A 25,983-nucleotide genomic window follows, 5' to 3' on the forward strand; every position below is an offset into this window, starting at 1 on the left:
TATAATATAAAAATTACAAATAGTTAAAAATTAATTGGCTAAAATGCTGATTGAAATAAAATGGTACAAAAGAAATTATAACTAAGAATATTTTGCATTAAACTTATCGAGAGAAACTAAAATATTTATATGGACAACTGTTAAATGTCGTTGCACGTGTATCACGTGCATTTTGTAATTTAAGTTGGTTTTTATTTTTTTAGTAGTTAAAGGATATTATAATTGATAATACAGTGTTATTTTAACCTTTCTCATCTTATAGTTATTTCAAACACTCATCGTATTATTCCTTATTACCTGCATTAATAATTAAATGGCAAATTCATGGATATCATAAGAAATCATTGGGTTGAAAATAATATTATGATGAAAATGGATATGTAGTTATATATTGTACGTTGTATAATATTATAATTAAAAATACTACCTACCTATCTGTTGAATAGTTATACCAAAATATATGCTCGTGCGTGAAAGTATATTATTTTACTAATCGGAAACTTGATACGTAATATAATTATTATGAATGTAAAACTTGCTTTTAAAGATGCAGAATATTTTTGTTATTTTATATTCTCAGAAAGAATTATGAAATGTCTGAATATCAAATAAAAGACATGTAAGAAACATATTTTATTTATTTTTTATAATGCATATCGTGTATAATATAATATTATGTTGCTTACTAAAATATGTGTTCATCAGAATAGTTCATTACGTATAACTGAAAAAAATGAGTTATTTGTTTCTTGCATAATACATTTATATTATACCTAAAGAAAAAGTGAAAAATGACATACAGAAATTACAGAAATTTGGTTCCTGTAATCTTATAAATGTAATTTAAAATTAAATTGAAGACGATTTGTTTTATTTGTCATAACAAGTAAGTGAGTAGCAGAAAAAAACTTGCACAAATAAAAACAAATTAAGTTAATTCTATAAAACTTCTATACACTTTGAAAGTATGCGTTGCCTACCCATCTGTGTCAAGACAAGAATCTTTTGAAAACTAAACATTCGTACCGGCATAGTACCGGCCCCTTGGTTTTATGTATTCTAATATTATATTATAATCTTCATCAGAGGTTTTTTCATACATTTTATGAATTATATTTATTTTGAAAAAATGTTGTTGGACTAATCAGTAATCATGCGGATTGTATATCCGTAAATAATTTGAATGTGGTACATGTAGATCATCTCATGAAAATCGGTGAAACCGTGTCAGGATTTTACCGAACGATTGTCTTTGTTTTTTTTTTTTTATAGACATTTCAAATGCAACTTCTTTACTGTGTATTCTGAGAAGCTTTATCGCTCTTTAAATCCAAATCAGGGATCGAAAACTCAGTATGTAAATGATGTTTGACATTTTATTCCCTGCGGTCTTCTTTGGTACAGGAATGTTACTATTTTCTCATATGGTTAAATGAAAAAAAAAGGTTAGCTGTTTAGCTGTAATTTAATGGTATTCTGCCCAATGCTATAGAATTTCGATCTAATAAATACTTCAAAAGCTAATTCATTTCTCTTTAATTATTTCTCACGTTAACATTATTATTTTGTCCTAAGTTAATTTTATATTGTGTATACATATATATATATATATATATATATATTATATTGTATTCAGGAACTTTTAGTTGTAAATTTGAAGCTACCAACTTATTTAAATGTTAAAATAGCCTTAATGAAAACTACATAAATAATATTGTACTTCTAATTTAATTGAAAACTTAATTGTTACACATTGAAAAAATTATTTTTATTTTGCTATTGGTTGTGTAAAAACTAAAAAATTTTTTTCATACTTTTAACTCTATTAATCATTATCATTGATGCATCTATATTATTTTTTCCATCTTTTTTTTAGTCACAACTATTATAGAAGATTTATTATAACATATAATTTACAAGACCATCGATTTTATTATTCTTGCGTATAATATGGACACTCTTACGGTCCAATATATTTGTTTTATATATTTTTCCGTCATTATATTGCATATATTTTTAAACGATTTATAAGTCTTAGCTGTATTCTTCCAAGTGCTATAAAAAAATATCTAGTATTTTTATGTAAGTTCATTATGGGTTATGAAAATCAACGACATAGTTAAAAGTGACAATATATTATGTGCTTTTCATATGAAGACTTGTTATATAGGTATTCAAAATACTGTCGAGAGGTAGAAACATTTTAAAGGACTGTAATTTGGTAATTTTTTTTATTAATATTAATTTCAACTTTAGTTAATATATTGTGGTGATTTTAGTTAAAATTTTAATTTAAAATTTATTTATTTTTAATTTTGACGAACGTGATATGATTTATAAAAATAAATATTTTTATGTTGTAGTCCTATGGGTCTGCCCACTCTGCCCCGAGGGGCAAATATGCTTAAAGTTGGAAACAATTAATGAAGATATGACATCATGACGTCTGTGTTAAAATATGTTGCACTGTTGGGCAGATGCCACAGGACTCACACTTGTATTGGCGTCTCTCCTCTCCTGCAGCAAAAACCGTGTGTAGTGGGAGCTATGTGCGCGTAGTCGATTTAGTAAAATTTCTTGGACGGCGATTTGTATCGGCAAAATGACAACACAAGTGTTTTGCGTGCGCACGTTCAATAACCGCGACGGTCGTCTTCTGTGGTTTTAGCCGCACAGACAGACAAGTGCATTAGCAATGCTGACTTTCCACTAAAATATTGCGGATATAAATGGTTTTGTGGCAATCGCTAATTGAACATTTTGAACGGTTATATAGTATAACTATACTATTGAGACGTGATGGTACTTAGATCATTGTTTAGGAAACAATAAAGAACCACTTTTATTGTTTGTATAACCGACTAACTTAATAAACGCGCTCCGTGCCGTCGAAAACGTGCAAACTCTTCGCTATACGGGCCGGCTCGTTAAAAGTATAAACAACCCTAGACATACTGTTATGGCATTATTTTTGTACTTCGTTTTTTTCCTCGCCGTTGCCGCATCGATCAATATTTCTCAATTTATTAAAAAAAAAAAGACTCATCAAATTATTATAATATTATATAACGCGCATTATAGATGTGTGTAGGTACGAACGATACATGTAGGTACCGGCGTGTGTTTACTGTTTACTGTTGAGTGAGAACTAGGGCGATATCGAAAAACTTAATATGTTATTAAACTGTCACCTTTTGCTTAACTCTAAAAGTATTATATTAGATTGAAAAGGGATCGTAAAAAAAAACATATAATTTTATTAGAATTCGCGTAGTCGACGTTATTGTGGGTAAAAGTGCTTTAATAGTTATATAGAACACCTGCTGCAACCGTGATGTACACATAATACTGATATTATTATCCATTATTGAACTTTTATCTTGTAATTTTATTTCCTGATTTCGCTGAGAATAGAGTCATTACTGTGACAATGTAGAACGTGACAGAAAAAAATGTATAATACGAAATTCGTGTTATCCTTGGTGTTTTTATTTTATTCATTCATTACGTACAGTTGACTGTCTCTATATAGGAACTGCAGAATACAATGTACACAAAATATATTACTAATGTGTTAATTATATTATTATATTGAATATTTAAGAGTAAAAGATCTAAGAGCAATTTATAATTATTATAATTACAGCCTATAATGTATTGCACTTTAATGAAATAAATGCAGAATAGTTAGTTGAAGCTAGACGCGCGCAAACATCGTTTGAGAGGAAAACTACAGGTGAAACAGGAAGATAGGTAAATCAATAAGAGGTTTATTAATAAGTAAGTATAGTGTGACTATGAAATTGACTCTTTTCGGTGAAGCTTTCATTTTCTAGTTCAACTGGTCAATCTCAATAATGCTTAAAGCAATTTTAATAGACGAAATCCAAGATTACACTTAAGTTTTGTTGAACTATAAAATCATGAACAGTAAGAATTATTACACTGCACTGGGTAAAAGTGCGTCATATTATCATATCACATTCTACTATTAATATATGTTAAAATTGTATTATTATTATGAACAGAACGGGGTTAATGTACAGCGTGGCGGTCAACAAAAGCCAACTTCATAGTGGGCGGACAATCTTATTTTCTAGTTTTTACGTACGATTAACACCGGGAAAATGGGAAATGACAGTGGCCCACCCCAAATAATGTATATATATTAAAAAGAAATGCGGACTTAAACCATTTGATTTTTTTACTTCCCTAAATGGATATTATTTTTTTCTTCCATAATATAAAGGTACCGACAAAAAACCTTCTTCCTCTAATTATATCTAATTATTATAAACTTCCGGACAGTGCAGACCTATATATGTTATAAGAAATAGAATAAAATGTACACACATAAAGGATAATATAAATTATGTATTAAATTATTGTGTCGCGCGGTGGACATACGGGTGGCGGCATCAATATTTATACGCATATTTCGTGCTGTCGTCGTAATAACTAATAACTATACACACACACACACACACACACAGCAGAATATAACAACAGGTACGTAATTACGCCACGAATTAATTGTTCCGCATCCGGTTCCGGTGCAGCGCGGCCATTCCGGTGCGGGGTATAAAAAGTGTATTTTATTATTATTGCCATTCGCGGTGCAGGGGTCGTTCGAGGAGGAGAAGACGGCGGCGACCAATTTAACGCGCCACCAAATGGCCGGCAATCACGGGGTATCGCGTGACTCCTCTGTCGCCGCCGCCGTTATATCGGGTATATATATATATATTTATATAGGCGGTAACCGCTTCGGTATTAACCCGCGTCCTGGTAACCCGTAATTCCCGCTCCGCCGCCGCCGACACCGCACGTTTTGCGGCCAGGTAATTTAACGCCATTAGACCCTTCCTCGGACGCCGCCGTACCCCGCTCCCGCCGACAACTCGACGCTGCGTATTTATATATTATATAGCTGTACGCATATACCTCTTGGCGTAGCACATTGCCACCGTCGTCATCGCCGTGTTGCTACGACTAATTTTACATCGGGAAAAACCTCCCTTCCTCCCCCTACCGTCCTTTACGAGCACCCTTCTGATCCTTTATCCCTTATATATTCTCGCGTTTGCCTTCCCCGCGCGCGACTATACATTATTATTATTATGTATATACTCGTCATTGTTGCGAGTATTCTCTCTACGGTTTTGGCCGACGAATTCAATAGCGCGTCATGTCTAAGGTATTTCCCAAATATATAATATGGCTGTACACGATACGCCACTACTGCAGACGACGAAGGTCCCGAATGAGAGGCGTGACCCATAAAGAGCGGGGGGGGGGAGGGAGGGATGATGGACAAAAGCAAGAGTAGAAAACCGTGTTGGCGAGTTGTGAAAAGCTTGTTGCTTGTTCGCGTTGCCCCCGCGCCGGAACAATATCTCTTTGGCCGTCGCGGCCACAACAACTTTTGATCCGCTGGCTGTATATTCCTATAATAATATTATCTAATCTGAAATACGGGATTACGGGTACTTATTTAGTATTCGATGCGAAATCAGCAACAAATACGAAATCTACGTTATTCTTCTGCTTCTTCTTCTTCTTCTTCTTCTTCCACACATATTTGGCTTTATAATTCTCTATGAATATCGGCGCCTTTCCGTTACTACAGTTCCCCAATCGTCCTGATCGCTGGTTCCATCAGTTCACCACTTCCCGCGTTCATGAGTCTTTTCATATTTCATATATCTACCATAATCTTGGTTTTCCTTTTTGTCTTTTTCCCCGTCGATTACCATTCGATCGTTGATCTCACGCTCGTATTTTCCTCTTTTCTTATGCCATGGCCACTGGGATTTTCGGCTTTTAAAATAGTCTTGTTATCTACGGTACTTAAGTGATTTTCTCTTAGCTCTTAATCTTATCATGTTTTTAATTATCTATAAAACACAGCACCACATATTTTCTAATGTGAAGTATGCCTTCACTGTTAAAATATAAAATAAGAATAAAAAAATCTATTATGCATATAAAAATACAAACAACATAATTAATAATATTTAGTATATACTAAAACTTTAACAAAATGTGTCTCTATATTATGATTATTATTTTTAACAATGTCAACCTGCACGTGTAGTAGGTACATCCATTAATAATATAGATTTAATAAAATGGAATTTATGTGTATGTTTGGCTAAGATGATGATAAATTAGTAGCAGGTAATTATTTCTAGTGAATATAGTTTTATGCAAAATTACAACTAAAAAGTTATAAATTCACTGGTGAACTTCGTCGCAAAAACATTAGTTTGTTTCGAATAATAATTAAAAAAACTAGTTTTAGAAAAAATTAAAAACTATAGTAATAGATTTTAATATTTTATGCATTTTGGTTGTTGAATCTAATTATTATCAAAAACAATCAAACTGTTATTATAATGCGCGTACTAAAGGAAATCATTTTTTATTTAATTTGATTTTGTACATTTTATATGATTAAAAAAAAAATTGAATTTTAAACAACAAAATTACTTATATTACTTATTCATATTCATAATGCCGTATTTGTAGAATGGACCTTATCGGTTTAGTTGCAGGTTGTATAAATGTGTAATGTCGATATTTTCATTATCGTCACAGATAATACTATCTCCCAAATACGCTTACACCACATGATATAAACTCGTATCGTTAATATATGTCTCATGCCACGTGTGACGGATTAAGGGGAAAATAAAATATATACCTCAACCCTATACCCACATCGACACCACCCTCTCAGTTGAAAGTACATCATATTACCAGCTATCACTGGGGTGACTGTGTTTTTAATACTTTAAGTTAAAATAAATCATAATACATATTTTTATATTATTCAACTCATCAATAATGGCATTGCTCAACACGCATCTGCATTTTTGACGTCTTGGTTGTGATTCGACTATCACATTAATATATATTTAGATAAAAAAAGTTAGTAAAATCAATAGTTGATTGCATAATAATTACTTTGCAAGTTTAAACTAAAGTAGTTGTAAAAAACAACCTTCCAAAATTTGGCTCTATAATTAATCGACTATACTCCATAGGCACAGTCAAAGAGTCTAAATATTTATGAAAATATCAGGCCTTAATTTTTATTTAAATAGCATTCAACTAAACTACTACGACTCGTATACATATTATTATGATTTTATCGTGTCATTTAATTACTTCATTAGTTCACACGTTCTGTTATCAACATTCGTTATTTTTACTATGCCACTGCTATAATTGCTACTTATTTATACAGAAATATAAAATAATTTTTTTATTGTTAATAAATCGTAAAATGTGTGGTGTGTATCGTATTATAATGTATAATTACTCGTTTATGTATTTTACTTTCATTGTAGGTCCCTGCCTATCGCTATTTGCCATTATAAAAATATATAATAATACAAAATAATATTCAATACTTAAAAAAAAATAAAAGTTTGCTAATTAAAACTCAATTCCTCGCCGTTTATATTGTTTAGTGTTCAGGCTACAGGTACATTATTTAACAATCAACTGTAATTTTGTTGCCGCGCGATTCCATGAATATAAAATGAGTTATCGGTTTATAAAACCGTTAAATTTATATTATTGTACAATACTGGTAGTACCGGTCTGCAGTTTTCTGTTTATATAGGTAGGCTTGAGCACTGAAAAAATAATCATTTTTGCATTATTAATTAAAATTAATTAGCGTACGGACGTACAAAACCAATTAGGTTCGAACATCCGTGGAAAACTTTTTTTCCAACATTCAGGTTAATGAAAACGATTCGCGAGACCTCGGTCAAAGGACCCTTCCAAAGAGTTTCAACGAGTTACTTCTCGTATTTCAAAAACGATTAATTCCTCAGAAATTCCATTAAATCATGATTAAACAATGCGACGTGATTAAATATGCATGTCGACAAGGGTTCCGCGTAAACCCTGCACGGAATCAATATAGGTATCATATATATATATATATATAGTGTACGTGCATGGATATTATTGTAGTGGAAACCTGACGCAAACCGACATAGCAATATCTGATTACAAATATTTTAGTAATCGAAATCGTAGCGATAGGTAGGTAATATAATAACCTTCCGTACTTCTATAATATTATACGATACTACCTTTTGCTACTCTAGAAGACCGAGCATAAATTATGGAAAAGGATATTGGAGATTTAGATTTGACGACAATTGTGCGACATTATATTATTCAGTAGATTTTATAAATTATTATAGCTTGACAAGTAGTTACTTGATTCTGTAGACTCGCTTGATATTTGAGCGATGAATTAATTTTTTTAGACGATGAACAGAGAAGAGCAATATTAACATTAGAGTACTAATAACTGGATATTAAATAATATTTAATTAATACGCATAATACAAAGAATAATATCTGGTTTGTGATATTATTGTATGGCCTGACCGCTAGGGATGACTGCCTTTGATAACTTATTTCTATGGGTGGAACCCAACCCACTTCAATGTATAGTTGAATACTGTGGCCGCCCGAATGTGAATAAGCTTATTCGATAAGGGTAATTGTAATTATAACGATAGCAGTTACTCGTACTATTATAATTAATTATAATATAATATGATAAATAGTATCTATCATATCGATATCGAACTTACTGGTGCGACGACGTACATAAATAAATCAGTAAAGCCAACACAACTGATACTATTAATATTGTTAACCGTATAACATCGTTACATATCTTTTCTCTTGTTTAAATGTTAGTTTCTTTATCGTTCAAAGGCTTCTGTGCGACAGCGAAGTGCCGAAGTGTATGCTGAGAAGTTATTTATGCCGTATCCATATTATAATATTATGTTTAATATTGATGGGAAATCACAACAATACTACTAGATTACATTTTTAACGTTTGAGTAAAAAAATATTATTATCATTGTACGTACATGCTGAGCGTGATCGGGTGATTGGGGCGATTCTACATGAACATGTAGCGGGGGGCACTTGCTCTGCAATTCACAAAAATTAAATAGTTTAATGGTAGGTACATAGTATATGTGTAGTATGCCTAGTAACGGTAATATTGTACGAATAACTAATGTGCCTTTTATTTTCCTTGACGTGTTTGGAATTATACGGATAATCAATGATGATTATGGATATGTGTGCCGGCCGGTAAATTTCTAGGTTTGTCCTCAGTAAAAAAATAAGTAATAATTTGCGACACTGCAGATGTGAGATGATTGCACATACTACAGTTTTTTTTACTGAGAGACGTATGTATTATCACAGATTATATGAAATAATATTTAAAAATAGTGCGTTCGAAATATGTTCTATTTCATTATTACATCACGCAGCGCCGGCGATATTGGTTTTTTTGTGTGAAACGCTTACACATACGTTACGACTTACGGTTGAGAAAACGGTTTATTCGTCATCGTATTTATGCATAATAATGTATTATATATTATGTCTTAACACATAATAAACAACTCTCGCCAGACACTAAACACATATTGTACCGCGATGACAGACGACAGTCGCGTTGCATCTCATTGTTGTACAGTTGATAAATGCGGACGACGATAAGAACAGGTGTGTGCACTGCTGCAGTTGTTTGTTATTATCATATATTATAGGCACGTTTATCGTGTGGTCGGAAGGACGTTGAAATTTGACGATAAAAATATCGTGGACGATGCTATATATGCTCACACATGAGTGTGTACGCTATAATGGACGTACACATACATATATTATATTTAGTGTAGGGCGTGAGTCGAACGGAAAAGGGATAAGTATTTTTGACGCAGTAAACACAGAAAACGGAAAAAAAGGGGCACAGACAAAAAAAAAAATTGGTTAAAAAACAAATACACGTATAACGACTTTGGGCGAGTGCGGGGGGCGCGGCCGGAGAGACACAAACATTCGGTTACGTTTCGTGACAGCCACAAGCGACTCTGGGGTTTATTTACATACAAAGGTCGTCATATCTCTCTCTCTCTCTCTCTCTGTCTCTCCGAATCTGTCTCGCGGGCTCTGTGTACACGAATGGTAGGTATAGTCGTGTTGGGTCGGTGCGGAGGGTCGGGAAAATGGGATTCAATGGTCTATTCGCGCGCACTTTACCATTCGCATATACATGTATAGCATAGCGTTGGCGTGGTGGTGGCAGAGAGAGTTGGAGGGAGGGAGATGTAGGAGCTGTGCTGGGAGTGGGGGATTTGGCGCGCCGCGTGTGACACATGTGTCAGAAACAGGGTCGGAAATCTCGGCAAACTTATAGTCGCACGGGCCTGTTGCCCTCTCCACACACCCCTCAAAAAGGAGCTTTTGTAATCGCTTTATATAGGCTTTGCAGGACGAGGAGGGAAAAGGTCTCGGGTACACACACACACACACACACACACACACACACACACACACACACACACACACACACACACACACTCACAGATGGACGGTGTGGAAAAAAAACATTTACAAATATTTATATACAATATACATATACATATATAGATACGTAGGCATTATATATTACTAGTGAGTGAGTGTGTGTGTGTGTGTGTGTGTGAACAATGTTTAACCCTAAAATATACTATTGTAGTTCCGTGCGAAGGTGCATTATGCACGTGCACACATGTACACGTCTCTCTTGTCGTTGTATCTAGATCTGTACCGTAAGTTGTCTGCACCGCAGCAGTCGCACCGATGAGCCGTCGCGCGCCCCATCGCATACGCATATAGAATATTATTTATATTGTAGGAATATAGTTGACGACGACGAATAACGATATTATAATAACAATATAATAGTTCACTCTCCCCTGCAGTCGCTCCTATAACGCATACTACAGAATTATATTGTACATCATAATACACGTATATTATAATATTATACAATATATAGGTGCGCCGCCGTCGGTTCACGTCATATTACACAATATTATATTGTAATATAATAATAAGGAGCAATAGATGCGATCAGTTTATATAATACACACGCAGATATAGGTGACTGACGTGGGATTTACGTGATCCCTATTCCCTTTCCCTGCAAGCCCGACCGCGGTTCCCGGGAATAATTCGTCCCCACGAAACACGTCCACATAGGTAGTCGTTCGCAACGGCCCGGAACACTGCACCGCCGCCGACTATACACATAATATAATGATATGATATAATACACAACAATGATAATTGGACACGAGCCTAAATCCCGTGTCAAACTTACACCACCACCACCACCGCCGCACTCCTCCCTCGGCCTATACACTATACACGACGGATTATTTTCGTTTCATTTTTCGTATCCCCCAGACGTGCCGAGGTGGTGGTGGCGGTGGCTGTTGCTCTAGGTCCCCGGAAAAAAGGGTCTATATCATTATATATTATCCTCCCTCGTATAAACGGGACGATAATGGTTTTTCGAGGGTCTTGTAACGAACGACGAAATCGCTGCAGTCCCTCATTATTATCGCCGTTGAATTACCTTTCGGAATGTACATAATATAAGCATGTATATAATATATGACGCGACACGGCCGTGGTGGTCAACTGCTGCGAGCTTCGATTATTAAAGATTTCACTCCCTGCTCTTGTTTTTTTTTAGACACAATATTTTAAAACTTTCCGTTGCTGCAGATGTACTGCGGTCTGCGAAAAGTTGTGCGATTGAATATAGTTTTTCACTTCCAGCGAATTAAACGTTTCGCACAAACGGTACTTCGTTTATATAAGTTTAAATTTATTTTATTGCATTTATTTCAATGCGAAAGATACCAAGTTAAAAGAATTGACCGGCAAACAATACGAATGCTGCGGATTTGAACAGCAGTGGAATATCGTATCGAGTTGTATTTATTGTTTACATTCAATGATTTAAAAATATTGTTTGTGAATTTTTATACATAATATGATATGCATTATTCATGATGGTATAATGTTATGCATCAAATTAATTTTAAACATTTTGTATTAAACACGAGTGTTAAGTATGATACAAAAACCTTGATGAACGATAGTGAATATATACACTTAATATTAATAATGAAATGAAGGTTTATTGATACGTAATAATTGGAATTTATTTGAGTGGAAACTTTAAAACACTTATTCTGATATAAAGAAAGAAACAATGCATTTCTACAACAAAGATCAGAAATAATCTATTTCAAAAGCTTTATATAGGTTTCTTTGGTTTGTTATATTATTAAAATGGTAACTGTAGATATTTTTATTACAATAAGAAATAAGGATACTCTTAACTTTCAAGTACGTTTATTCAGACGTTTATTATAAATAAAAGTAGACAGTGACTTTTTATAGAATAATTACAATAATTCGCACAGCTCTTTTGATGTACCCAGATGTTCTTTCAAATGTATAATATGTGCAATGTACATTCTATAAAAAATACTTTTATAATATTATTTCAGCCTACTGTTTACGTAGGTAATATTTTATGCAGCTGCGTTGATTAAATGCAGTATGTATGATTATTTTAACAATAAGACCATCATCCCAAAAATTATTGGCATTTTTGAAAATATTTTTGTACATTCATAGTTTGGAGTAATTAAAATAAATACTTACGTAATATATTATACTATGATAAAAAAAAATATGTGAATTAAGTTTTAACATTTTAGAATGACAACATAGGTAGGTATAGCATATTTAGTTTCATATTCAGCTGTAGCAAACAGTTATAGTTTTGAGAATTTCGGTATACATCAAAACATCAAATTTATTTTGAACAAGTACTTAATTACTGTTTAGGTAGTTTAACCTAACCTAACCTTTGTCAAAATACTCTCCCTATTTTCAAAAACCGAAAAAAACAGTGTTCCATTAATAACAATATTATTTAACAATTTACTTATATATATATTTCTATTTTCGTTTTGCAGTTACCGTACAAGTGGAGCGTGGAGTCCAACAACGGCATAGCGATGAAGAAACCGGAACTGGACATCCCGGAATCGGGCTGGGTGCCGTCTCACGTACAGGTGTTCCGGCTCAAGATGCCGTGCACGGGCGTAGTGAGCTCCGAGGTGCACGTTTTGCTCACTATCAACATAACCGCGGTTAACCCCAAACACGGTGACGTGTCGCTGGTGTTCCACCGAAACAAGATATGTCTGAAGACCACCGACATGCTCTTAGACTCGCTCATCGGTAATGACAATATTATTTTTATGCTTGTGCCCGTCATATCCATAGTCATTCCGTGTTCCGTGATATCCCCTTTACAATATGATCAGTTCTCTTTAACCACTTTTCCTCCGGCCTATCTGCCCCCGGTTCGGCTTTTACAAATCAAACTGCGATGCGTATACATGTATTATAGGTACCTACAACCACACGGGCAGCCGAATCCAAACACTTGAACTCCTCTTCACCGGGTTTACTACTCGGTCCTCCAACCCATTGTGTTATTATAATTATTATTATCATGATTATTATTGTTGGTGTAACTGTTCATAACTGATTATTTATTGTGAAGCTACGCTGCATCGCTGGCATTTGAGATTCGAGTGGATTTGTTCGCCAATGCCGATGTACAAACTCGTTTATGCGGTGCTTGCCGCCCCCTTTGCAACATTGTCTAACGCCTCGAACCATTCCGGGGCAGCGTTACACTTTCGGCCCGTTTTGCATTTCAAATTACTCGCATTGTGGTGTATTTGAACTACGCATTGCCTTTGAAGTGGAGTTCCTGCCGGCGGTTACGTTAGGTCGATCGAACCGCCACCGTCAAAGGTTATATGCCTAGTATAGTGGCATCAGTTGTTGGGGACAGGGGAGGGGGGAGGAACGGAACTTGGATACACAAAATATAGACTTGTGTTTAATATATATATATATGTATGTTACCGTCAATGTCGTAAATTCAGGTAATGATGATATTGACTAGCCAATTAATATAATGCCTGGGTAACTTGGTCATTATCTATAATCAACATATATTTGTAACATTGACTTGGTAAATCAGACGATGTTATAATTTGATAAATTCACTAGTTATTATAACATATCCTATCGTCGTGTAGTCAATGTTATCTTTTATCGTTTTAACTTTAAAAACCCACGTTAAGATTAGGTATCTGTTTTATAACGAATAATAATAGGTATCTTTTATAGTTTTAATACTCACGGCAACTAACCTAACATAAGTATTGTTACAGTCTACGTTGTACTTTCGTATAATATAGTTTATAGTTTTGTATAGTTTTTCATTTCGAAAAGTGTTGAATTGTTTTATTAAAAAAATGAATTCAAATGAAATGCGTCAAAAATTTTACAAAGCATTATCTGATTTATTGAAAAATAAACGTGAAGATAATAAATCATTTTTAAACAAAGAAGAATATATGTTAAGATTGCAAGAAGTTAAATTAGCTAAGGAAAAAATTGGGAAGAAAAGTGCAAAGGATTACAGATACATTCGTAAGTATGATATAATAACACTCAATGGGCAAGAACGACTTATTAAATCTATAAGTAATAATTCAGAAAATGTACACTATTATGTATCAAATGACGAATTATTTGATATTTTACACGATAGTCACATTGCAATAGGTCATGGTGGTAGGGACCGCATGGTTTATGAATTAAAGACAAAATATTGTAATATTACCAAGGAAACTATTATGATATATTTAAGTCTTTGTATGCATTGTGCACGGTGCCACTGCAAAACAAAATGCAAAACAAATAAATGTACTTGTAGATCTAATAACCGGCTTTGTACATCGAAATGCCATAACAGCTTATCATGCGAGAATAAGTGATACCCATACGTCATAATCAATAATCAACATACAAGTATTAAAATAATAATTATTATGAAAAAATTAATTTTTTTTTCATTGTTTATTCTTAAATAGTAAATATAATATATTATATCTAAAATTATCAATGGCTACATAGTATTAGTCAATAATGACAATGACTGGTCAATCATAGAAATTATGTATTAATATTAAATTTGTTCTATGATTGTCTATCTTAGTTAGGTATTCTCTAAAAAGACTAGCCAATAATATCAATACCTATGTAAAACAGTCAGTGTTAACATAGACTAGTCATTTTTAACAATACCTAATTATCATCATTGGCGGTAACATGTACACAAAATAATTATTGTAATAATACGAGCATGGAGGTGCAGATTAGACTGTTCGATAATAATTAATCTGACGATGTGTGCCGGGGGGCAGGGAACCCCGACTACGATTTAATTAATAAAAACTACTACGCAGAATAAAGTTCGAATATATTCGCTGTATTATGCCTCTTCGTTTGAAAACGCATAAAACTGTTTTGTGTGCCAGACAGACGTTTTAATTTTCATTGTTTGCGGTATGTCGGCGTGGTGTGTAGTTACACCATTGGTTCGATAGTGCGTGGCAATCGATACAAAATTTATACCACATGTCGTAACGTAATATTAAAAATATTTGTAGGGTATAATGAATTATATTATGTTAAAATATTATATTGTACAAAGTCATTATTTCGGTAATTTTTTTGTAATTTCCATAATAATGTTCCTACATGGTTTGAAGTAGGTATTTGTAAATATTGTATACCATACTATTTTTTTAAATAAAAATCTGACTTTTTATAATGACAAGTGATACCCTACAATTAAATACAATTTTAAATTATATTAAATACTTTTGAAACTAGAAGTTTACATAAAAGTAAAAGTTGTCGTTTAAAATATTAAAAATAATTACATAAAATTGTAAAAATAAATTAGAGTTTGTTTCCAAAATATTGGATAGTTTTGTTTGTACATCTATACTATACTAATAAACATTTTGAAACAAACACAGAAATCAACTGAAGTAATGATAGTTTGTGTTCGCTATTATAATAATTACCTTATGGTTTATGCATTATTATTAAATGTGACCAAAATGCCAAATCGAATAACAATGATATGATTATTACTATTACGACGATGATGGCCTACGTGTACTAGCAGTCGTGATTTTGTAATTTGTTGTATGACGATTTAGTATAGTTTATATTATGACCATGATTATCATGATGATGATCTGATAATAATTGGTGCAAGTCATCGTAAATTGTTGAGGTGGTACGTTTATGTTAAATATTATCTGATTTTAATATCACGCTGAGTAGTTTTGTGTCATACAATATACCATGATGGTATAAATATAAATAATTACATATAATTAAATTAAAACATTGTCACTAACTTCCAAAATATCGTTGTTTTTTAACATTAGTCATTTATTACACATCTTGTAATAGATTTACTATACATGTAAGTGAAGCGTGATAATTGTGTGACTTGTCGAAGCGGCCACCCTTGAAGAAACTTTAAGTAGTGGGAATTCGAATATTTATTCAACTTAAAAGTCACGACACCAATTGCTTTTTATACTCCTTAGAGCAGTGGTTCTCAACTGGTGTACGTATCGTGATTCTTCGCACAATACTGTACTGCGAGAAATGTCATTTGTATAGACGCATTGCGATAACTATTGCCTCCGGCGGAGTTGCTGAAGTTGCTGTGGTGGTCAAGCGCGTGAGTGTGCCATGAAAATGTGTGATGTATAATAGTGTGCCGTGAACCAAAAAAGGTTGAGAACCAATATCTTAGGGTGTAATCTGTGGTAGTAGTAATGTCACATAGACACATAGACATAGTTGATGGGAAAGATGATAATTCGGTGGTTAAAGGATTTCAGTGATGAAGTTAACGGGGGGGGGGGGGGAAACGCTTATAATTTATAAAGGACAATAAATATTTTGCAACATTTTGTTCAGGTAGAAAATAGGTCTTGATGGAATAAGTGGCTATAAGCTCGTATACATGGAGCAGAGCTTTTCTTATCATACATTGCCCATCATTGATAGGTACTAGGTAATAAGCTCTTTGCCAGATGGTACGGAATTTTTGTTCCTCAAACTGCTTCTGGTGTTCACAACGAACATGTGAGAGAATTCACTGATGTGGTATGTCCCTAACGGGTTTTAAACACACCTTACAATTAACTTGATCGTCTAAACTCTAAAGCTTATATCAATATTAGTTAGTTTGATCATTCTGTCCTAGATTAGGTTAGGTTTGGTTGGTTTGTGTAGAGGAATGAAAATGGAACTGAAGAGTTGTTTGAGAGTTATTCATTATGATTAGCTATAATGGCCGTAAAGACTTTTTTTGATTGACGCTTTTATACGTGGTGTATCCTTTGTAGTTTACTAGGTAAGCTATTTAACAGTTAACAGAGAACTTTTAACTAAAAATTTGGTTCAATTTACTTTAAAATTGTATTCCAATTTAATTAAAAACTATTAAGATTTAAAAATAAAGCCTAAATACATCTCAAAAATCCATATAGTAAACGTGTTTACTGTTACAGAGTATATGCGTGAATGATACATCGTTTTATGATTTTTCTTTTTTTTCACCATTCATAATATTTTGTCACGTATTTAGTGACATAAAATAATTATGTTGTTCAATGTATTTTCCTCAATAATAGAATCAAAATTGTAATCGTATTAATTGTAATTTGTGTGTAACCTTAATAATAATAATAATTTTGCTAAAGGTTGTATAATTTTCATTTGTGAAAACACGCATTAAATGAGTTATAATCTCATTATAGTCATCAATTTATTTTCTACTCTATATATCTATAAATATTAAATACCTACATATACTGTTTAGTTAAGCCTTAAAATTAATTATTGATTATTCAAATTAAACTGAATAACATTGATTTTCCCACATGAGTGAACTACAATAATCAAACCTTATATAATTGATTTAACCAGTTGAACGAATATTTTTGTTACAATACATTTTTAAAACTATAAAGTAAAATGACGATTTAATAATTCTGAAATCAAATATATATTAAATATTTTAATAAGTCACGATTTTTGACGTTGTACAATTAATATAAGCACCCATATTAATTTATTGATGAAAATAAATAATCTACTTGCTCTCCACAATAATTATGATAAGTATTTGTTTCGCCATGGAATAGGTACCAATGAATAAAGCTATATCTTTGTTTGATTGATTTGCGTGATAAATCCTTACAGTATTAATGAAATCATAATATAGTATAGCATTTGTCTAGTTCTTGTTGTTGAAACGAGCTAACAAATTTAATTATCTAGACTATGATTATTAGATAGAGTGGTTTTTGTTAGACTGTTTCGTGTTGATTATTATTTTATTGTTTTCGTTCGGCAAGGAGTGAAAACCATTATGGAAACAAATATTTATAACTATACAGATGCAGCAGCGTAGTTATATTCTTGCCCCATACAAGTGGTGGGGTTAATTTGATTTGAATCGAACAAAAGTGTAAAGAAACTAACGTTTTACCAAACCCGAAAGAAGTTTTGTCAATTTTGTGTCCACAAACCATTTTGTTGTTATAGTTGCAGTTTGAGGGTTGTAAATAAATAAATGGAAACGTCAAACAATATATATACCAGTTTACCACCGACTATAAACGATTAGTTAGGATGGCTGCAGTCCGCACAGGAAACGGGCTCGTCATTGCGGCCGCAGTACTGTGGTTATACAAGACATGTCCGGGTTAACCTAATCATATTATTATATGAACTCTAGCTGCTAGGTACAATAAAATATCTTATTCATAACCGTTAAAATATGAACATGTAGTGTAAAGGGTATCCCGCAACTATAATCATTGTGTTTCGTAGTTACAAAGTCGAATGTACTGCAGAAGCGTGGATTATGACAGTTAATTTCAGGCAGGTAAATGATCTAGGAGGACTCATATTATAGGCTTAAGTGATAACAATATTAATTCTCCTCCCCCCCCCCCCCCCAAAAAAAAAACTCAATCTGCTGTTTGATTTTGGTTTTCGATATGGTATAGGAGGGGTGATAAATCCTTTCAATGCTTATCCGACCTGACCCGTAATGCTTTGTTGGAATTAAAATGTCTGATAAACTTCGCATGTGTCCATAGGCAAAGAAGGTTCACTGGAGACCAACCTCATTGATGAATTGCCCCCGGGCCAGCATCAACAGCTTCCACAGCAACCTGCTGCTCAACCACCGCCACCGCTACGATCTCAACCCGACGGCGATCACAACAACGACAAGACTTTGGTTCTCCAACCGTCGTACGGTGGGTCGGCTGCCACTGCAGTGCAGGTCGCCACTGCTGTGGTTACCACTGGCAGTGGAAATACCGCGTTGACTTCGCCCAAACTTGGCGAAGAAGCACCGGAAGAGTTGGTGCCCGCGCACGGTGCGTTCTTCTTCGCGCTCGGCTGCGGGTCTGCGCTCATAGTCACCCTGGTAGCCGTCACATTCGCCCTGGCTTACAAGCGCACCAACAAATCGTTGCTCAGGTCCAAGTCCAAAGAGTCGTTGCAGTGAGTATAGCTAAGTTATATTATAATAATACAGACATAATGATAATAATTTATACCTACACGTTAATAAATCGCAAATATATTGATATCAGATAACTTTTGATAGTACATAATAATAAATTCGAATTTTGACGGTAATGATATTGCTTTAATAACTGTGTTTGTGACGTTTACACTTGTCTGTCGACTAAGCAATATTATAATAATATAATATAATTGTATCCTTTAGAATAATGAGAAAGAAGTATTCAAAATTATAATTTAATAAAAAACTCGAATAATCCGTGTATCCAAACATAGTCTATGAATCCAAATACGACACTACATTTTAAAATATCTGATTTTTTTACTAACTTTGATTTGTATAATATAATATGTGAACCGTATACGTCGTAGAATATACGAGATTGTGTGTTTGTGCCTCAAATTAACTTTTAAGCGATGCAGCGACTTCCGAGTCCACCACACGTTATAATATAAATAGTGTATTGTACTGGAAAGTTTAACGACAAACTTCTTTTTTGAAACCGTTACCAAACATGGTCTCTAGGTAAATAAACTTCAAAAGTTAGTTTTTTAGCGTCCCAATACAAAAGCGTGAGAATAAAAAAATAAATCAACACTGACCAAGTCGTTATTTTCATCAATTTAACTTTTCATCCTATTATTACTTTATGCGATTTCATGTTTGATAGTGATAATAATTACTGATCTATCTCAAATTTATAATAACTGTAACGCTTTGTATTTCTATAATAACACAATTGTTGGTTTATCATGGTTTTTCATATTGAGTATAGACTACAACTATTTATGGTCATTAAATGTGTATCATTAAAGTAGGTGGAAAATAAATTATTATTCTTACTTTATTTTACGAATTCGACTGATTTGAAAAGATCCTTTCATAAGATTTTTTCTTTGAAAACACTCATAAAATAATAATACTTAGCATCAAACTCAGCTGTTCTTGGTTATAAACGCTGTGCGTATTTTATTAGTGATTTGAAATCAATGTTGGATTTAGAGAAAAACTACGTAGGTATGTGTTTTTTTCAAACTTTTTATTTCATTATAACTGTGTGTCTGGAAACAAAGTTCTTTTGGCAGCCCCCTATATAGTATTGTTGTACTCTTATTCTCTATTTCAGGCCAAATACGCAATATAAAATAATTATCTAATTGCTTTGAGTCAGGCACTATTTCACTTTATTAGTTTTGTCAAACTAGCATGTACATGAAACTTTTATACTTCTTTTTACAATAGTTGACAATGGATATTATTTACAATGCTATCCGAAGATATATACTAACGAATTTGATTGTACTTAACATTTTATAACTACTATTTAAAATGATCAACATTATTCCTTTTCTTAAATATAACTACATTTATTCCTAGGTTCGATAGATACATTACTTCATTAGTTCAACTCACGAGATTGTCATTTGTTCTAATGATAACATTTATATTATAATAACCATGTAGATTTTAACTTTTAACAAAGTGAACTATACATTTTTTTAAGACTAGTATTTCATGAATTTACAATTTTATGTTTTTTATTTAGATTGAGTAAAAATATTATCTAATATTTATCATTTATCATTTTACATGCTTTTCATTTTAATATTTATTAATACTTGTTAAATCATTCCCTTTGTTTTTTCATCTATTCTAAAAATAATTTATATCGTGTTTTTCAGTTGATTTTTTATCTACTTTATTTTGGTATTTTTTTTCCTTTACTAGTCAGTTGTCACACAATTTAATATGTATGTCTATTATATATATATATATAATATGTATTATACGTACACTTAACTTCAGCAAACAGCAGTTTGTTTGTTTTTGTGTACATTTAAATGCCTTAAATACCTAGTTTTGTAACGTTTATTACATTCATTTTGAAAATGTATGACTACATTTTAGATTTTAAATTTAAACTTACAATCATTATTATGATAAAATAGTTCATATATACCTAGTAACTTACATTCAAAATTAAATTGATGATTATATTATATGAATCGATACCAAATCGTCTTAAATCTTAACTGTATTTACTTAACAATAATTTAAATAGAAATATTAATTTTAATTAGAAATCATAAAAATAAAGTAGGTAAGTAAGTAATCAAAATTAAATAAAAAAGTGCACAAATAATTTTTTTGTATGTATTCACTAAATTTTAACATTTACACTATTAATTATTCGCATACTTGAATCGTTTTAATAAACATTATAATAATAAACATAAAATAATACATTCTAACCTAATGTAACCCTATCGTATAAATATATGTTATATGTTCAAATTAAGTCTCGTCGAATTTTTGGGTTTCGGTTTGTCACGCAATAAATAAATAAATATATATATAATAATCATAAGACTATTAGAATTTGTGAAACAAACATGAAACATATCAATTAGTTTCGTAACGACCAATGCCTCAATGGGGAACATAATAGTGTGTTGTCCATGACTTCAACACTCCTACTAGAGAATATTCGTAGCTCCTCAAATAATTGTCAAATCGCTCTATCTGGATGCCGATTCTATCTCTACCACCATCGAATTCGTCATCAGCTCTAATTAGCTCAATGAACTATAATATTAAAACTAGCTCTGATATCAATTAAGTGATAGTTAAATCTTTCATATCACGTATAATATGCGTATATTTTGTATCGTTGTATTGTGTTATCTATATAGGTAGCTTTATAAATCAATAGGTATCGGCAGTAAATCACTGCAAATGGTCACTGCTACCGAGGGAGTATCTTTAAACACAAACATAAAAATAATAATAATAACGTAAACTTTTTGTATGACTATATAGTATATATAATAGCGTATAATTACAAAGTGTAACATTCTTTCAGCATAAAAATATATATATACGAGGGGAAATAATACTATAGTGTAGAATGTATGATAATAAAGCAATAAAAGTTGAATAATGTTCCCTGCAAACATATAGTAATATTGCGAATAAAATAAAAATATTTTAAATCGATTGGTTAGGTTATCAGAGTTGTACTTTTCAAGAAAGTTTTTAAGTATTATGGTGTTTACTAACCATGGTAAATCGAATTATTAACTACAAAACGATGATGCGTATCACGTATATGTACATATAGCACCTATTACCTATAAAATATAATTTCATACCATGTGCATAACAGTTTTTTTTTATTCATTCTTTATGTTTTATATTTATACATATTATAAGATGAACACGTGTGTTATTTAGGTCTTGAGTCGAGTTGAGTGTTTTTTGCTTATTAATTAATACCTACCTACCAGGTTTTCGACATTAAACGTTCTTATGTCGTATACAAATCTGAAGCTCTATCAAACTTTCTAGTATACACTGCTGTAAAGCCTTAAGGCAATAAGTTTCAAGTTTCATGAAAAAGACGTGTTCCGGGAAAATTTCAAAGACATAAAGTTTTTATGAACAGGCAATTTTGCATTCTCATCAAATTGTTTTTCTAGATAAAATTTACATGTTTAATGTTATAAGAGCAAAATGCAACTTGTTTAAATATTTTGTTGATGCTTACGAATAATGTAACTAATCGGATTTTGTCATAATAGTTATGTAAATAATATGTATTTCGTTTTTCAGTTTGGGGAAAAAAATTATTTTAAAAAGTCTTTTAACGGATGAACGTTTTTTTTTTTTTGTGATCAATTATTATAATATGTTATCAAAAATAAAATATTTTGTATTATTAGATAAATGCATAAAAAGTGAATGACATTTTGAAACTACATAAAAGTATGATGTACAATTTATTTAAAACTAATCTGTTAATCCTCAGTAACACAATTTGTCGTTGTTGTTATTATCGTTATTTGTTATGTTTTTGTGATTGATTGATATTTTTCATGGCATTTACCTGCCTCCAATAAATATTGTTTTGCAAGGGGGAGAAAAACGTGACACATAACGTGAAATTCCCAAGTGGTCTCCTGTATATTCGAACACATGGTTATATCAAAAATGATTATATTTGTTCCAGGAGATTAAAGGATATTTGTTGTAGCATACAGCAAAGTTGTTACAACAAAATATATAAAATCGTGTTCCACGAATTTACTTATAAAAATATAATGACATATCGAAAGAACGTATCTACCCATATCTACCTACCTAAATGCAGCTGTTGTACGCCTTTCCGTGATAAAGACTAATTTTAAACATTTTTAAAGCTTTCTATTAAATTAGGTTGATTTTGTTGGTTATATGATCGTTAGCATTTCATCAAATCCAAGCGGTTTAATAATATAAATTCCATGGCAAAAATATTCTGATTATCATATTTACTATAATTTCATAACTCGTGATGTAATACACTCAGCCCGTAACTAACACTAATTGAACACGCGTTAAGCACATAAAAAAAAGGTTTTAGAATAACACATTTTACGCTACTTAATATGATTAATATAATAATAATGTAGGCATGAATTATAAATATCCTCGTAATGTTTGCCAACCATTCAAGGTTTTTAATTTGTAATACAACTCTTTATTACGATGAACATTTTCAGTATATAATTAATTTTAACAACACAATACACATTTCTATGTAGTTTAACGTTCAAAGGATAATCGTTGTGAAAAAAAAATTGTCTGACTTTTGTTGATTTTAAAACTACAACTATTTTTTACTCCCGCTAAAGTGAGGCCAACTATATAAATAAAATATTAAAAACAAAAAATATTTGGCGCTTAAAATTAATTTATACGCTTTGTATTTTTTTGACAAACTATAATAATTTATGTTCACCAAACAATGCACGTTTCTGGATTATGCCAAGAGCTTATAATATTGGTACAAATCACGATTTGATAGAGGTAGGTATAGACGGTATAGATAGTAAAAAAAAAAATATTTTATAATTTCAACTTTTAAGTTCTACCATAATTTCTCATATTTTCTTTATGAATTGGGATGTCATCAAGTCGATAAGCTTATAAATTATTAAGTTACGGTACTTATGGCTTTTGTGCGGTAGCTGCTATAGGTAAAACGAGGTAACTAATGGCCGCATTCTAGCACAAATACGCTTTAAGTTTTCCTCGCATTATCTAAAAACTCTACTGTAATATCTCAGTAAAACACGGACATTATGATATTCCTTTGAAATAAATTGTAAGTATATAAATTAGTAGACACCACCGAAGTTTTGATGATTTAAGTTGAGTGACATATTTATTTGGAATCAAAAGATTCAATGGTTTTGTAAATTCCAAAACAAATAAAATGTTATTGAAATACCCATCATATAAGACAAGTACCTATATACGAAAAACATTTAGTATTATACTTACAACCTTGATACGTTCTGATCATTTTTACGTGTAGATAAGTTTTATGGGCAATTTAAATTTAATGGCGTGGATAATTTAGAATTGAGATTTTGAGCGTAATAACGATATATTTTTTTATCGATTGTCGGTGGACCATTTTAGAGCTCCGTTCAATTTGTCAAATTCGATGATTTATCCATCGCGGATTGCTTTCAAATGATCATAATCACGTTACACCATTTTTCACCTGTCCATATATATAAGAATTTGAAACAATATGACAAATGCCCAAGCCCAACGACGACGAGTCTTGTCTGACTTGCTTATATTTAGGTAGGTACAATATTATAAGTTAACTACTTGTTTTTTTTCACCATCAAACAATATTCAATATTTTCTTCGGAATTTCATCCACGACTTGTACAGAAACGGGGTTTTTTTAGACATTTTTCCATATTTATTTACTCGGTCGTTTTTCTCCGAACCTTTAACAGCATGTCACCATTTTTTTTTTGCCAGCTCCATTTTTTTCATCGCACACATATTGAATGACTACGTATAGACGTGCCCCCGTGGTTACGGGGTTTTATTATATTAAATGTTTTTCTACCTTTTTTTTTTTTTTTATCGAAAACAACAAAAAAATTAATGGCTTTTTGCGTTTTCCGCGTTATGCTGTTTCAGTACCAGTTACACGAGTGCCGCTTACGTGGCCAATCCCAACGTTTTGGTGAGAGTCAATTCGGTGACCAGCACCAGCGGTACTTACGCGACGATCAGAAGCGTGCGGAAAACAGCTGTGTCGATGGCAGATGACGACCACCCGAACCACTGCGGCGCCGGAGTTGCCGGAAACAAAGGCAGCAGCCACGTGTCGCCTTACGCCACCAGCTACGTGGCGACGGCGGCCGGAAGTAATAATTATCACGTCTACTCGAAACCCGCGTCGCCCACGGCATCCAAGATATCGTATTACGCCTGCACGCCACTGGTGAGTATATGTCATCTCGGCCCGCGAAATCTTCCGAAACAGTCGCCTTAATAATATCTCAAAATATACTCGTATTTAACGATATATTATCCACATAATATTATAATATAGGTAGGTAGCTGTGCGTTAATCGTTCTATACTCTTAAAATATAACCTAAATATGTGCGCACTACGGATATAGCTATAGATATATACAGGGCGATTCACACCAAGCATGTTCGCCCGCATTTTTCTTTAATAATTCAGTTATTCAAAATCTGATTTTTG

General features: G+C 32.4%; 1 protein-coding gene across 1 annotated transcript in view; it reads left to right on the forward strand.

Annotated features, from left to right (window-relative positions):
* LOC111033439 (tyrosine-protein kinase Dnt-like) overlaps positions 1-25,983 on the forward strand; it is a 79,577-nt gene that overhangs the window by 36,899 nt on the left and 16,695 nt on the right. The window contains exons 4-6 of the mRNA XM_022314170.1: positions 12,888-13,155; positions 18,984-19,395; positions 25,409-25,715. Of these exons, the coding sequence (XP_022169862.1) occupies positions 12,888-13,155; positions 18,984-19,395; positions 25,409-25,715 (987 nt within the window). The remainder of the gene's footprint in view (positions 1-12,887; positions 13,156-18,983; positions 19,396-25,408; positions 25,716-25,983) is intronic.

Source organism: Myzus persicae, unplaced genomic scaffold, assembly GCF_001856785.1.
Source record: "Myzus persicae strain clone G006 unplaced genomic scaffold, MPER_G0061.0, whole genome shotgun sequence".
NCBI lineage: Eukaryota > Metazoa > Arthropoda > Insecta > Hemiptera > Aphididae > Myzus > Myzus persicae.